The sequence below is a fragment of the Lithobates pipiens genome, unplaced genomic scaffold (genome assembly GCF_037356315.1).
Source record: "Lithobates pipiens isolate NorthernLeopardFrog02 unplaced genomic scaffold, aLitPip1_a1.2 Scaffold_1, whole genome shotgun sequence".
Taxonomy (NCBI): domain Eukaryota; kingdom Metazoa; phylum Chordata; class Amphibia; order Anura; family Ranidae; genus Lithobates; species Lithobates pipiens.
Window position 1 is genome coordinate 151302225 of NW_027507685.1, and position 14676 is coordinate 151316900.

The 14676-nt window shown below is 41.9% G+C and overlaps 1 protein-coding gene across 1 annotated transcript in view; it reads right to left on the reverse strand.

The window, feature by feature from the left end:
- MIGA2 (mitoguardin 2) overlaps nt 1-14676 on the reverse strand; it is an 87240-nt gene that overhangs the window by 37019 nt on the left and 35545 nt on the right. Inside the window, exons 5-9 of the mRNA XM_077478523.1 lie at nt 13919-14036; nt 10111-10244; nt 8278-8383; nt 6414-6514; nt 6099-6214 (exon numbers count right to left, since the gene is read on the reverse strand). Of these exons, the coding sequence (XP_077334649.1) occupies nt 6099-6214; nt 6414-6514; nt 8278-8383; nt 10111-10244; nt 13919-14036 (575 nt within the window). The remainder of the gene's footprint in view (nt 1-6098; nt 6215-6413; nt 6515-8277; nt 8384-10110; nt 10245-13918; nt 14037-14676) is intronic.

A 14676-nucleotide genomic window follows, 5' to 3' on the forward strand; every position in this document is an offset into this window, starting at 1 on the left:
GCAGAAAACTGTCGGTGGCCGGCCGGTCGCATGATCGGTGGGCGATCAAATACACATGTTCAGAACACAGGAAAACCTTCCCAGCGCCCTGTGATGACCAAACAGGAAGCAGAGGGCACAGGGGCAGCTGCTAGAGCACAAATACGTGGTCCAGCTACAAGAAAATGGCTGTCGGTGTTCTTAATATGGAATCACCAGGAAAATGGCCGACTGAAGCCAGTCTGACCCTTGCCCATACGTAAAAAATGGCCGCCGAACAGCGTTATGAGGGACTAGAGAGAACATGTGGCAGGTACAGCGCTGCACCAACACAGGGGCATGACTACACAGGCATCCAGCGGGACTAAGCTTCAGCACCCAGGCACCCAGCACAGCTAAAACCCCCAGGTGAGAGCCCAGACACACACACACCGCTCAGCACATGTACAGCCACCCCCCCATGAGGGGGGAAAAGGAGGGAGTTAGGGACCGGGGAGAGAAAAGAGGGGGTGAGGGGGGCCCCCGAATCGACCTCCCAGGGAATGCCCAGCTGCTCCATCCTGCCAGACAGGGAGCTGTACTTACCAGTCCTGAAGCTGGGAGCCATTCCACGGTAGTCAGCTCCTGATCAGTACAGGGAAGACTACTGGCCTCGGCATAAAAAGCAACACAAAATACTAGTGCTTGAAAGCTTCTGATGTGTTTCGCTCAGTTCAGTCTGAATAGTTCATTAGAGACAATTCAAACGTTTTTTCCAGAGAAGGATTATTTAAAAACAGTACTTTGACTCTGCAGGGGATCCAATAGAGGTCGCTTGCCATCTGTAGTGGATGGGGGACCATAGGTATATTTGCACGGTCACCGACGGCAGCTCCTCTTAGAGTGAAGTCAGCTCATAGGCAGGGAACAAATATAAAACACAGAGGAGCGCCAAATCAGTAAGGAATGCATTTCATCAAATAGATAAAAGTCTCACTTACATGCACAATCAATGTTATATGTGTAGCAGTCACTTTGTTGTTCCCTCTAGCAGGCACAGTCCCGGGATACAGGTGTTATTAATCTCCTCTCCTCTGCAGCTCGGCTCTGCAGTTCACAGAGACACAGACCTCGTACAAGCAGCGTATGACGTCAACAAGGGATACCCGAGGACACAATGCGTTTCTGAGCATGCGCCAAGCCCCAAATGGACATGCGCACTCCTTTATCAAGTGTAGGTATAGGAAGGGCGGCATTTAAATAGGGGAGTAAGAGATGTGAGATTTACTATAAAAATTAACCCTATAATGTATAAAACCGGGCTAAATGAATAGTGATTGCAATGACAAAATACATATACTTATTTATATACTGATAATGGTGAGCTTAATAGTAGATTATAAAGTATATATGAATTAAAAAATTTAAATTAAAATTGAAATAAATGGAAATAAGGAATAATAAAACTGAAAGTAAAGATGAAAAATAAAGTAAATAAAAATAAATAGAAATAAAAATAGATCTAAATAGAAATGAAAACAAAAATAAAAATATAAAGAATGTAGATAAAAGGGTATTAATGATAAGAGAAAATTTGATAAGAGAAAATTTGGGGATGTTTATAAGAATAAAACCAATGAACGTGGATAATGCATAATAGATCTTAAATAGCTAAAAAATGTTATTATAAATATGGGGTAGTGTTCCTTCATAATAGTAAACAATCATGAGCATGGTTACGGTTACAGTCACAGATTGATCCGACTATGCCGCATACTGGAATGCACAACAGAAGCCCCTTCACTAAAGTGATGAGCGATAATCTCAGAAGAGAGCATCTGTACATGAGTCAGTTCTTCAAATTTTATATGTCTCTGACCTGCGATTTTGTTAACCATGGCCAGAAGAATTTCATTCACAAAGGGGTCACATACCCAGCTACCCAATTCCACAACTGCTCCAGCAACTATGTCATGTATGGCCTCACTTACCCATGTAGAATGCTGTACGTGGGCCGCACCACTTGAAATTCGAATTGGGCTTGGACAAACACAGCGTGCCCTGACACTTTCTGGAATTTCAGGATCGGTCCACCACAGGCCTTCAAGTCTGGGTCATTGAGTCCATACCGGCAGGGGTGTCTGAGGCAGAAAGTTTTTCCAAATTGTGTGAGCACAAAACTTTTTATATTTTCTCTTTGGACACCCTCGCTCCCAATGGCCTCAATAAAGAAATCGAGATTCACACCATTCTCTAAAAAAAATAAAATTCTTGATAATTAGCTATTTTATCTTATTTTCTCCCGGTTGGGCCCTTATTTCAACGCCTCCTTTTTATATGTAATTTTCTCTACATATAATTCTTTTGTATATATAAACCCCAGGTACATCATTTTGCTGTGAATTCTCATATGCAATTATTTTTATATATCATTTTTTGGGAATATTTATCCGTCAGGAATGTTTACCATCACCATTTCTGTTGTGCATTCCAGTATGCGGCATAGTCGGATCAATCTGTGACTGTAACCGTAACCATGCTCATGATTGTTTACTATTATGAAGGAACACTACCCCATAATTATAATAATTTTTTTTAGCTATTTAAGATCTATTATGCATTATCCACGTTCATTGGTTTTATTCTTATAAGCATCCCCAAATTTTCTCTTATCAAATTTTCTCTTATCATTAATACCCTTTTATCTACATTCTTTATATTTTTATGTTTGTTTTCACTTATATTTAGATCTATTTTTATTTATATATTTTTTTTATTGTCTATATATTTTATTTTTATTTCTTATTATTTATTTTTATTATTATTTATTTCATTTTTTATTTCTCATCTTTCATTTTTTATTTTTCATCTTTACTTTCAGCTTTATTATTCCTTATTTCCATTCTTTCAATTTTAATTTATATATATTTTATAATCTACTATTAAGCTCACCTTTATCAGTATATAAATAATAAGTATATGTATTTTGTCATTGCAATCACTACAATTCATTTAGCCCGGTTTTATACATTATAGGGTTAATTTTTTATAGTAAATCTCACTGCTCATTTACTCCCCTATTTAAATGACGTCCACTTCCATCCTGCCTATACCTACACTTGATAAAGGAGCGCGCATGTCCGTTTGGGGCTTGGCGCATGCTCAGAAACGTGTCGTGTCTTCGGGTATCCCTTGCTGACATCATACGCTGCTTGTACAAGCCGGTCTGTCTCTGAACTGCAGAGCCGAGCTGCAGAGGAGAGGAGATTAATAACACCTGTATCCCGGGACTGTGCCTGCTAGAGGGAACAACAAAGTGACTGCTACACATATAACATTGATTGTGCATGTAAGTGAGACTTCTCTATTTGATTAAATAAATGCATTCCTTACTGATTTGGTGCTCTTCTGTGTTTTATATTTGTTTACTGGCCTCGGCATACTGTGACGCAGACATCAGTAGCCCGGTCATATGTACGCCCTGGAGCATAAAACTCACGACCACCTCTGGAGCTGAGGTATGTCGTGGCCTGCCGAGCCTTAGCTACGACCTGTACACGCTCGCTGGCCGGACTGGGGAGACTACAAGGATAAGTGAACAAGCCGGTCACCCAGCCGGCTGTTGATAGAAGATCACAGGATCATTCATCTTGCTCAAAAAGCCAAGCTTCTGCATCAAAAAACAAAACAAGAAAAAAAACACAGACCTATGGACCTGCAGGGTTCCTAGGTCTATCGCCTTCACTAGGCAAGAAAAAACGGAGTTCTGCCCGAGCAGGCTGTGGGTTGTAGCCTAGGGACCGCCCCATGGGCGTAACTAAAAGTTCTGAAGTTTTGTATTACAACTTGCCTAGTATCTCCAGCGATAGGGCTAACAACCCATTTTGTTACAGAGAGGAGCTGTGTCGGTCAGTGAATATAAGAGAAACCCGAATGCCCTAATGTCCTGTACACACGGTCGAACATTCCAACCACAAAATCCGTCTGACTTTTTCCGAAGGATTTTGGCCCAAACTTGTCTAGCATACGCACGGTCGCACAAAGTTGTCGGAAAATCCGATCATTCTGAACGCGGTGACGTACAATACGTACGACGGGACTATAAAGAGGGCAGTAGCCAATAGCTTTCATCTCATAATTTAATTTATTCTGCGCATGCGTGGAACTTTGCCCGTCGGAATTGTCTACACACGAATTTAAACGATCGGATTTTGTTGTAATGGTAGGTTATCCTCGCGCTATAGTGGTAAAGTTAGAGCAGGTTGGTGTGGTTGCAGCAAAAAACACCGACAGAGGTGCAAACCCTCCCCTCAAAGTGACAGTAAATAGTAAATAGATGGTGTTGCGCTCCACATAAAATAAATTAAGTCTAATAACACAATTAATAAATAATCTCATAAAATCTTGAAAACGCACTCATGTGATTAAAATTAAAATCACTAAATAATCGCATAAAATCTTGAAAATGTGCTCATGCGATTAAAAATTCCATTAATTCTAAAATAAATACCAAGTGAATAATACAGTGCTTGAAGCTATTTCCTACTAATATTCATAAAATGAAGAAGCTAAAATAATCTATATACTCGTGATAAAGTGACAAGAAAAAAATCGCAAGTCTTAAAATTATCAACAGAATCGTGACATCAAACAAATCTGTGTCAGTCCATGAAAGTGCATACAAGTGCCAGCAATATGTGCAAAAAAGAGTATATATAAAAATATACAATAAAACTATAAAAAACGGTGTATGAAAAAATTATTATCACAAAATGCAAAAGATAGTAGTCCAGCAAACGTGATAAAAAATGTCTCTAAATAAGTGTACAAAGGCTAAATCATAAAGTTCATGCAGAAGATGAAATAAATCCACGCTGTGCTATGTGAAGAAATGAATCCTATGAACAACCCCGGGATGATTCCACCAGTGATTTTTCAGCTCCTTAAACGTGGGTGCTCACACACTGAGTGCAGTGGGTACCTTACCTCACTGCTGTCAGTAAGACAGCAAAATACTCCAGTGCAGCAGTTGTGTCCTCAAATGGGGTGTATATCCTCAGTAGGTATAGGGGAACTTCAACACTTTGCGGTGTATATCCTAAATGTAGTATGGGCGCCCCCAAAACCTTTTCCTCCAGATATTCCGCAAGGGATCGCAAATCAGACCCAAGAAAGAAAGAGGGGTGCTCCAATAGTGAAGTACGTTCACACAAATACTTTATTATAAAAAGGAACTAAGTCCTGGGTACTCACACTTATACAGTAACAATCAAGCGGTTTTTTCACTAACAAACAACGAACGGCTTCCTCGTTCGTACCCCGGACGTCACTTCCGGTATCCTCCTAGGCCAATCCTACGCGTATCGTCATTGATCACGTGACTTCATCAGGGACTAATGCATAGGAGGTGGACGAACGTTTAAATAGTCTTTGTAATGGGCGGCCATTTTCCTGTAGTCAATCCTATTTACTACTATTCGCAGGCACGACTCTAGTTAGACGGCCATTTTGTGATAGACTACCTTCTCGACCGGTTCTTGTGCGCTTCACGGTCGTATTTTCTATAGATACAGAAATAGTCTATTCGTGTATTAGGTAGATCTGTGTCCGCTTACCTGGCTTCAAGCCTAATTGGGACATTTGGTGGTTATGTTTATTCAAACAATAACCCGGGATCATTATTTTAGCTTCTTCATTTTATGAATATTAGTAGGAAATAGCTTCAAGCACTGTATTATTCACTTGGTATTTATTTTAGAATTAATGGAATTTTTAATCGCATGAGCACATTTTCAAGATTTTATGCGATCGGATTTTGTTGTCGGAAAATTTTAGATCCTGCTCTCAAACTTTGTGTGTCGGAAATTCCGATAAAAAAAAAAAAAAGTCAGATGGAGCCCACACACAATCGGATTTTCCGACAACACAGTCCGAACGCACATTTTCCATTGGAAAGTCCGACCATGTGTACAGGGCATAAAGAATAAAATTAATGCAGCCACCACATTTTAAGGTTTTGTACCACGTTACAACATTTCAGTTTGCGCATGTAAATCTAGCATAGACATAACAGAACTGGCAGCTCTGTAACAACTCTATTATCGTCAATTAGTATGCAGTTGGTAGAGAAATGTCCTTACCTCATTGTCCTGCAAGTCACTTCTTCTGCATGCACCAACTTCAAGGCCTCTTCATATGCTGCAGCAGGCTTTTGAGGAATAAAGGGTCCCTCGTTCACTTGTAAAGCGTCAAACAGCTGAAAGTCAAATCCCATGCATGAATACCAGCTCAAGGAGCTAAAAGAGTTGCAAAGTTGAGGTTTGAAATTGAGATTGAGGATGTGTATTTTCGACCAGCACATTGCATGTGGAAAACTATACAGGCATGTCACAAGGCCAGCGGGCTCAGGCAGCAGAGTATTCTTCACTGTCAATGTAACATAACAATGTTCTCACCTCGGCAGCTGAGAAAAAGGACTCATCGGATATGGTGCTGATCTCATCATCCATCTGCAACATCCTCTTGCCTTCCAGATGAGGAAACATCAATGCTCCTTCTACATAAAGAAATAGAAGGATGTAAAGTAACGTAAAGCGCATCAGGTGACCAAAGGGGAATAATTACTCTTTAAGGCTCGCTTAACACCAATGCGATGTGATTTTGGCATGATTTTCAGGGCGATTAGGGCAACATTCATGTGACTTGGTTAGGTTTTTGCATATTCTATGGCAGTGATGGCGAACCTTGGCACTCCAGATGTTTTGGAACTACATTTCCCATGATGCTCCACTACACTGCAGAGTGCATGAGCATCATGGGAAATGTAGTTCCAAAACATCTGGAGTGCCAAGGTTCGCCATTTCCCATGATGCTCCACTACACTGCAGAGTGCATGAGCATCATGGGAAATGTAGTTCCAAAACATCTGGGGTGCCAAGGTTCGCCATCACTGTTCTATGGGAACGAGTCCCACCAAAGTAACACAGGAACCTTTTCTAAAATCGCATTGATGTAGACAGGCACAATGGATACTAATGCAATTCCCCTTGTCATGCGATTCTGTGTGACTTAAGTCGCATCAGAAATTGCATTAGCGTCCCATGTTCCTGAAGAGGAAGCTGTACCCGAGGACCTGCAGTGCAAGGATATCCTTGCTTTTGCTTCATTAATTCTGTGTGGGTCTGTGCTTCCTCCGCCTCTCCTGTTTTTGGATTGTTCTCATCCACTATCATTAAGGGGGCAGCTCTAAAATTGAGGGAGCAAAGCCCTGCTTCTCTACCAAACTGGCCATCCCTATACACAGTTCAGATCCTCATTTAACTATTATACAATAATTCTGTACCAGAAAGTACAGGTGCCCAGTGGTGTAGCGTGCAGTCGTCCCAGGGCGCAACATTTAGAGGGGTGCAGACAGAGCCAGCGCCATCAAAAGGCAGCCGCCAAACTTAAACCTCTACGCTGCTCCCGGTAAGAGAGAGGGCACAGTGTGAAGGTTTTAGTTTATCTGCCGTTACAGAGAATGCAGGGAGAATGGATCCAAGCATGCAGAGGAGAGCAGTGAGCAGATCCTGATTCTAAGTGTGTGTGCAGGTAGTCTGAGCGGGACACATCTAACCCTCCCGTCCCTGATGCTGAAGGACTGGTGAGATGGGGGGGTGGGTTGTGAGTGTGTAATGGGCGGAGATGGGTGCATCTAAAAGTCCACAGGTTAGGGGGCGCAAATTACTTGCCCGATGCAACTATGTACTTTTCCTTCCTTATTTTTAACTTTTTTAAAGGAAGACCTGACTTCTCACTCCTATGACTCCTTCAGCTGTTTGTCTTATTAGCTTTAGCTATTAAGTTTTACAGGTACTTTTTTCAGTGAAGCAGGCATGATAAGCCTGGTAGCCACGTGAGCCAAAGCCTAAACCATCACTTACAGATGAAAAAAATTTTAATAGTCATATTTATATCCGGTTATTTATTTATTTTTTTATTTCAGTCCTGAATGTAATATATTTGGATATGCCATACATTCCTGTTGGAGCCCTGTGCATTTTACAGCAAATCCAGGAAAGACCTGCTCTCCTTCCTCCCATGATGCACTGCATGGGGCCCAAGTGGCAAATATTCAGACCCGACCATTGTCACCCGGGGGCAGGTTGAAGGCAATTAAGCCTGCATAAGCGATGACAGACCAGTACTGATATTACACACAGTAAAGCATTAGCAGGTGAAAGGAGCATAGCAGCAGAGTTTTAAATCTTTAATTACAGAGAAAACAACACTGATGTTTTAAAAGAGGGACATAACACATTCAGATCACTTATTAGTTACCCAGATCCAGCAACATGTTATCTTGGGGCATGCTGGTGCCAAACTCTTCCTGCAAATTGTACGCACGGCTCAACAAGGCTTCTAACCTGCCTGACAACTCTTTGCTCTGCGAAAAAAAACAAGAACACTGAAATATCCTTAAAACAAAATTTATGGTGATAATGTCCATTAAAACAAATGTTGCTATCAGATGTGAATGCTGGAATCAGACGTTTCGTAACTAGAGCTAAAACTTTTCAGACAATAGGCTACTACTACTTCCTTGCAAGTGTTGTAGCTACTTGTGACATGGCAGCCTACATTTTCAGCTTTGATGCTAGTTTCTGGTCCAATGAGTTTCAGTCACAAAATTATGAGCAGAATTCTCAGTGTTGTTACTTGCTCATCATGCATAGTTTATTCACATCCGATTATGTGTTACTTCTATGCTAAACTCTTTATACTGACCATACTCTTCATCTGCCACAATTCTTGGAGTATTATAACAGTAATACATATTTTAACATGCAATGTTCTTATGTCACTGACCCTACAACTTTTTTCTGGACTTGGAGTTATCTCATGGTCATTAGTCAAGATTTCTTAAAGTGGTTGTAAAACCTTGCATTCTATGCATTAAGGTGAAAAATCTCCTGTTGTGCAGCACCCCCCAGACCCCCCCCCCCTTTACTTACCTGAACCTGGTCTTTCCAGCGACGGGAACCAGCGCACCAGCTCCAGACGTTGTCTTGGGTCATGATTGGATAGATTGATAGCAGTGCAGCCTTTGGCTCCCGCTGCTGTCAATCAAATCCAATGATGGAGTCGAGGGGCGGGGCCGAGTCCTGCTGTCTGTGTCAATAGACGTAGCAGGACACTGGAGCATGTGATTTCCCCGAGGGAGAACACGTCTCCAACGGGGCACTCAAGAAGAGGAGGAGCCAGGAGCATCGCTGAGGGACCCCAGAGGAGGAGGAGGATCGAGGCCACTCTGTGCAAAATCAACTGCACAGAGAAGGCAATGACATTTTTTTTTTTTTTTTTTTTAAATAAACACTGACTGAACCTTTAGGATTTCATACATTCCATAAGTACATGAGTTTTGTATACTCAGAGTAAGGGGGGCTAAAAAGGAATTCATACAAGCCAAGGAGAAAACAGCTGTATGACATATAAAACATATAGTTCTATAATAGTAGGCTGTATCTGTGCACATACCAGTGTTTATGATTACACAAGTAAAAAGAGGCAAAAAAATGATTCGCATAGCTCATCCTACTACCTGAAATGGAGAATACACATCCTAACTTTTAAAATTTTGCAGGTACCTTCTGTTTCAATAAGGTTCTAGTGTGCTTTAACATATTACATAAATCATTTACCTTGTTTAAATATCCCAACCACCGTCACCCAAAAGGTGGAACCCCAAAATACATTTGCTGGCAATAGCATCTTAGTAAATATGAATCTAGTGGTGGTATCTCTATATGACCAGCACCTTCATCTTCTCCTGTGACCGACTCTACGTGTTCAGAACAGTTCCCTATGATGATGGCCTAAATAAGGTGGAACGATGTCCATCTGTTGTTGACACTCTGATATGAACCAATGCAAAACAAAGTACTTTAAGCCAAATTCAGGGAAAAATATAGGGCTGCAGTTGCAGTCCCCTAAAAGACATCTACAGTACCACTTTTCAAATAGTCTGAACGTCTCCCCCTCCCCCAGTTGTCCCGATAGTTAAAGTTTGAATCCCACAAAACAATTGGCCCACATATAGCCTTTCTTAAACAAAAATTGCTAAAATTATTTCACATAAAGTATAGCCAAGTGTATTATTTTCTGGGAACTGACCTCCTGCAAGCTTTCCGACATGCTGCCTCCAAAGAGTTCAGTGCATGGAGCTGTAAGGGTGCTGGAGCTGCATCGCTGGCCTATGTTCAGAGCCTGCTGCCACTTATGTAAAGCCTCTTCGAATAGCTCCATTCCTAGCCACCAACACAAAAAAAACAGGAACATCCAAATATATAAAATTGTGTCACTATGAGCCTCGGAGTACTATACAAACATAGTATTAAAAGGCAAGTATACCTTCACACAAAACTTACCCACCTGCCTAGGAGGTCAGAGCAGAAGTTGAACCCCTTTTTCCGGGTTATTTCAGCCGCTAACCATCATTATGTTTACCTTCTGCCAGCCCCAATCTTCTTCCTGCGGTCCACATCTGTGCAGTCAATCCCACAGACCGTTATAGGACATTTTCTCAAAGCAGGAGACCCCTGGATAATGGGAATAAGATCCAGGCCAGCAGGAGGTAAAACTGCACTGGGCCACAGCTGTAAGAACTTAGAACGTATTCAGCTCTGTGGGGAATAGCAGGCTGGAGCGTGTTAGTATTCTCCTAAAGGCAGGAAAAACTAAACCAGGAACCAAAACCTGTCTGGAAGCTGCGGATTTGTGTTCTGTACTTGGATATGCTTTACACCCCTTTGACACAGTAATTATGATTAGGTCCGCTTGTCAATTTTTCAGGCAGACCTGATCGGAAGGTCCATGCAGCCCTATGGAGAGGTGGAAATTAACTTGTACCCTACCCGAGTTCATCCAGGTTTAGCAAAAAACACAAATGGACATCATCTTCTGTTTTTGCAGACCAGATCAGAGGTAGCCTGATGTAAGCAGACAGTGGATTCTATTGATACTCTGCTGCCCATAGAACTGTCAAGGGTCCGCCCACCTGTGGCAAAATTCAATAGGCATGGATGTGACACCCATCTTGTTTGGCTCAAATCAGCAGGGAAGCTGCTCACAGATCCCCTTTTGATTTTAACGTACGCAGCTCCATGTGGAAGGAGTCTTAAGCCAGGTACACATGGGCCGAATCTCGGGAGACATTGGCCAGTTTAAAAAAACAAAACAAAAACAACTGGTCGACATTCGGCCCGCGTGTCTGTCTGTCTGTCCAACCGGCTGGCCGGCTTCTGTCGGGCGAGCATGCTGGAACCAGCAGCCGATTGACTCCCGATCAGCGATCTCAGCCTATGGCAAAGAGCAATGATTGGAGTGTTCTGGCAGAGGACTGTCCCCTTGTCAGAACACAACAGCTCAGTGTGGGAGATTGTTGTACTAATGTTGGATGGTTAGTACTGCGGCTCGGACCAGAGCAGTCAATTTTTTTTCATGCAACCTTATGTGTACCAGGCTTTAGGGTCTATGAAGGTCTAGCAACAAGCTCCTGGCAGAAGTACAAGGAAATAGTCATGAGGAAGACATGGAGGTCATCATTGCTGGCCTCTCAATCTGAAAAGGTCAGTTGCCTGGCTGTGTCAATTGAATAAATCTGAGTCCTCCAGAGTGGGCAATATTGACCACCAAGATTTGAGGAGACTAAATCAGGCAGTTGATAAATGGCTGGGGATCAAAGGGGAGTCGGCAAATGTCTGGGGGTTAACAGACAGTCCAAAAATAATAGAAGGTGGTCAATTAAGCTTTTGAGGCCTCTGTGTGAGTTTCACACCAGGCTTTAGTCCTGAAGGTTAGGTGGCTTGTGACAAGACAAGTGTTGCCAAGGATTAGATAGTTAGCCTCTTTTACCAGCATGCTTTGTGTTGGGTGTCTGTGACCCTCTACTCTTCCTCCAGGGAAGGAATATACACACACATATAGAACTCCTCCTGCCCCACCTCAAACTGCTGGAGCACCAATATATTTTCAACACCCATATTTTTTAAATATTGCCTATTTTTATGAAACCACTATTATACATTTTTGATAATTAGTGTAATTAGTTAAAGTAGTATTTGTTAAAACATTTTTATGTAGTAAAAGTTTGGGGTCGATTAATGATCTGAAACTTCATAAAGGGGCCAAAGAGCTTGCTGTAAAATCAGTCACCTAGAACCAGTATACAGAAAGGTATTTCTGAGATTTTTCTGACTTTTCTGATCTGCCAACCCATTCTTGCTCTGTGACTAGGACCACTGAAGCTAATGGATTATTATAACAGTTTCAGAGGGTCAGCAAAGGCAGCACCCATATTGATATCAAGACACGTTTACAATAAAACAGCTGAAAGCTTTTAGCCATTTTAGCATGAACCGATTGGATGTTTTGACAGTTACCCCCTCCCACTTCTGCTCAGATCTCCTAGGCAATCCAAGCAGAAGTTCTCCTCTCCCCCTCCCTTCCTCCATGCAAGTCTTCTGGGACACGTCACAGTTCCTAGAAGACTGCAGGACCAGTCACAAAGCGCAGCGTGGCTCGTGCATGCGCAGCTGGCTGTAAAGCCGCAAGCAGAACAGCTGGCTGCCTCCAGTTAAGATGGCCGGTGCTGGGAACCCAAAGGCTAGTGGATAACTAGCCTGGGTGAGGGCAATGCTGGATCCCTGGACAGGTCGATGGTGTGTTATTAAAAGACCTATAGCTGCTGACTTAATTTTTTTTCCCCCCCAGATTGGAGAACCACTTTCAGTTATTTAATATCTACGGTATAAACTGATATGTGTTACCAGCTTTATCAGATTTGCGATAGATTGTAGGGTTGCACTGATAGTGTTTTTTTTTGTTTTTTGTTTTTTAAATCTGTGAATATAAAGTACTGATACTTGTGCTCAAGTACTCACCGAAACCAGTCATCTATACCTTTGCAGTGCGATTTGAGCTCATACAAAATGAATGGGCTCAAATAGCACTGCAAAGAATCTCATACGATTTGAAAAGGAATGTGGTGCGATTCCTGTCTTAATCGCATGCGGTTTCCCCTACCGCTCCTGCGTGAACCCAGGATGAAGTCACTATGACAAGCCTGGGTTCACACAGGAGCGGTGGGGGAAATAGCATGCGTGTCAGACAGGAATCGTACTGCATTACTGTTCAAATTGCATGTGATTCTTTGCACCACACCGGTTTCAGGTATCAGAGCATTTACTCGAGTATGAATACTCATGCAAATGCTTAGTGTTGGCACCAATAACGGAATCGGTGCAACCCCAATAGCATGTACTAAAAGAAGGATTCCACACACAGTGTAGCTTATGAGCATCACAGCCAATCTGGTCACAACAATGAACTAAACTGATAAATGCAGCATAAATAAGTGAGCCATACAGTGAACCTGGTGTAGAGTTAATCACTTTAAAGTCATTAGAGGACAAAGAGGCACTTTTGACATCTGGAGTTGTAGAGATTTAACCTCCACATACGGAAAGGCTTCTGTGCAGTAAGAGCTGTAAACTGTAGAATAGACTTGCTCAAGAACTAGTTCTGGCAAGCTTAGCAGATTGTTTAAAAAAATGCTGAGTGCATTCCTAAATGCAAAGAATATAACTGTATAATAACATTTATTATTAGGTAACAATACTAGGAGTAGTTGATCCAGGGAATATGTGATCGCCTCCTCAGGGATCAAGAAGAAATGAATACCCCACCCAGATTGGACCATGCTTTGTTTTTTGCCTTCCTCTGGATCAGCTGTGGGTAGAGGATTGTGTACTTGGAAATGTTCTATTTGTTCATTCTTTTTTCCCCCCTACTGGTTGAATTAGATGGACTTAGTTTTTCAACCTATGTCATTGGCAACAGAATTACTTTATTTCCCTAACCTTACATTACATAGAAGTCATTTTAACTACCCCTAACACAGCAGATAAAAAAAATCAAATACCTTGAGTATACAGGTTTTCTGCATTAGAGTCATCGGCGGCCAACTGTTCATCCATCTCTCGGGACCCCCATGGTTCCAGGGATGGGGCATTTGCACTGGAGGAGTTAACTGCTACTACCTACCAGAGAAAACAAGAAAAAAATACAGCATATAAGATGAGCTCAAAGAAAAAAAACAAAATACACCAGATGAAATATATATATATATATATATATATATATATATATATATATATATATGAAAACAGTTCTACCTGCCAAAGAATTTTTATCCCTGTCCAACCAGTCCTGAGAATTACACAGCTCTGACAACAAACACAGCCAGTTATGAAAAGTCTGGTCACATCCCTGCCCCAGCCTGGACAGTGAATGAAGAACAGCACAATGATAAATTATCCTTTTTCTTTCACCTGTTAGATAGTTCCTTGTCATCACATGACTGTACACAGTGTGAGACTTTACTAACACTTTAACCACTCTCAGACCGGCCGCAGTACATATACTGCAGCAGGACGGCTCTATTGCCGGCCACCCACGATTGCTCCCCAGAGAGACATAGTCGCGGTTTGCCGATGTAAACACAGTAGACCGCCGTTCTGTCAGAGACGAACACAGTGATCTGGTGTTCCTGCTAATCAGGAACATGGATCACTGTGTTCATATAGAGAGAGTCCATCCCCCATACAGTTAGGAAGCACTCCCTAGGGACACACTTAAAGTGATTGTAAAGTCTCACTTTAAATAAAATAACAAACATGT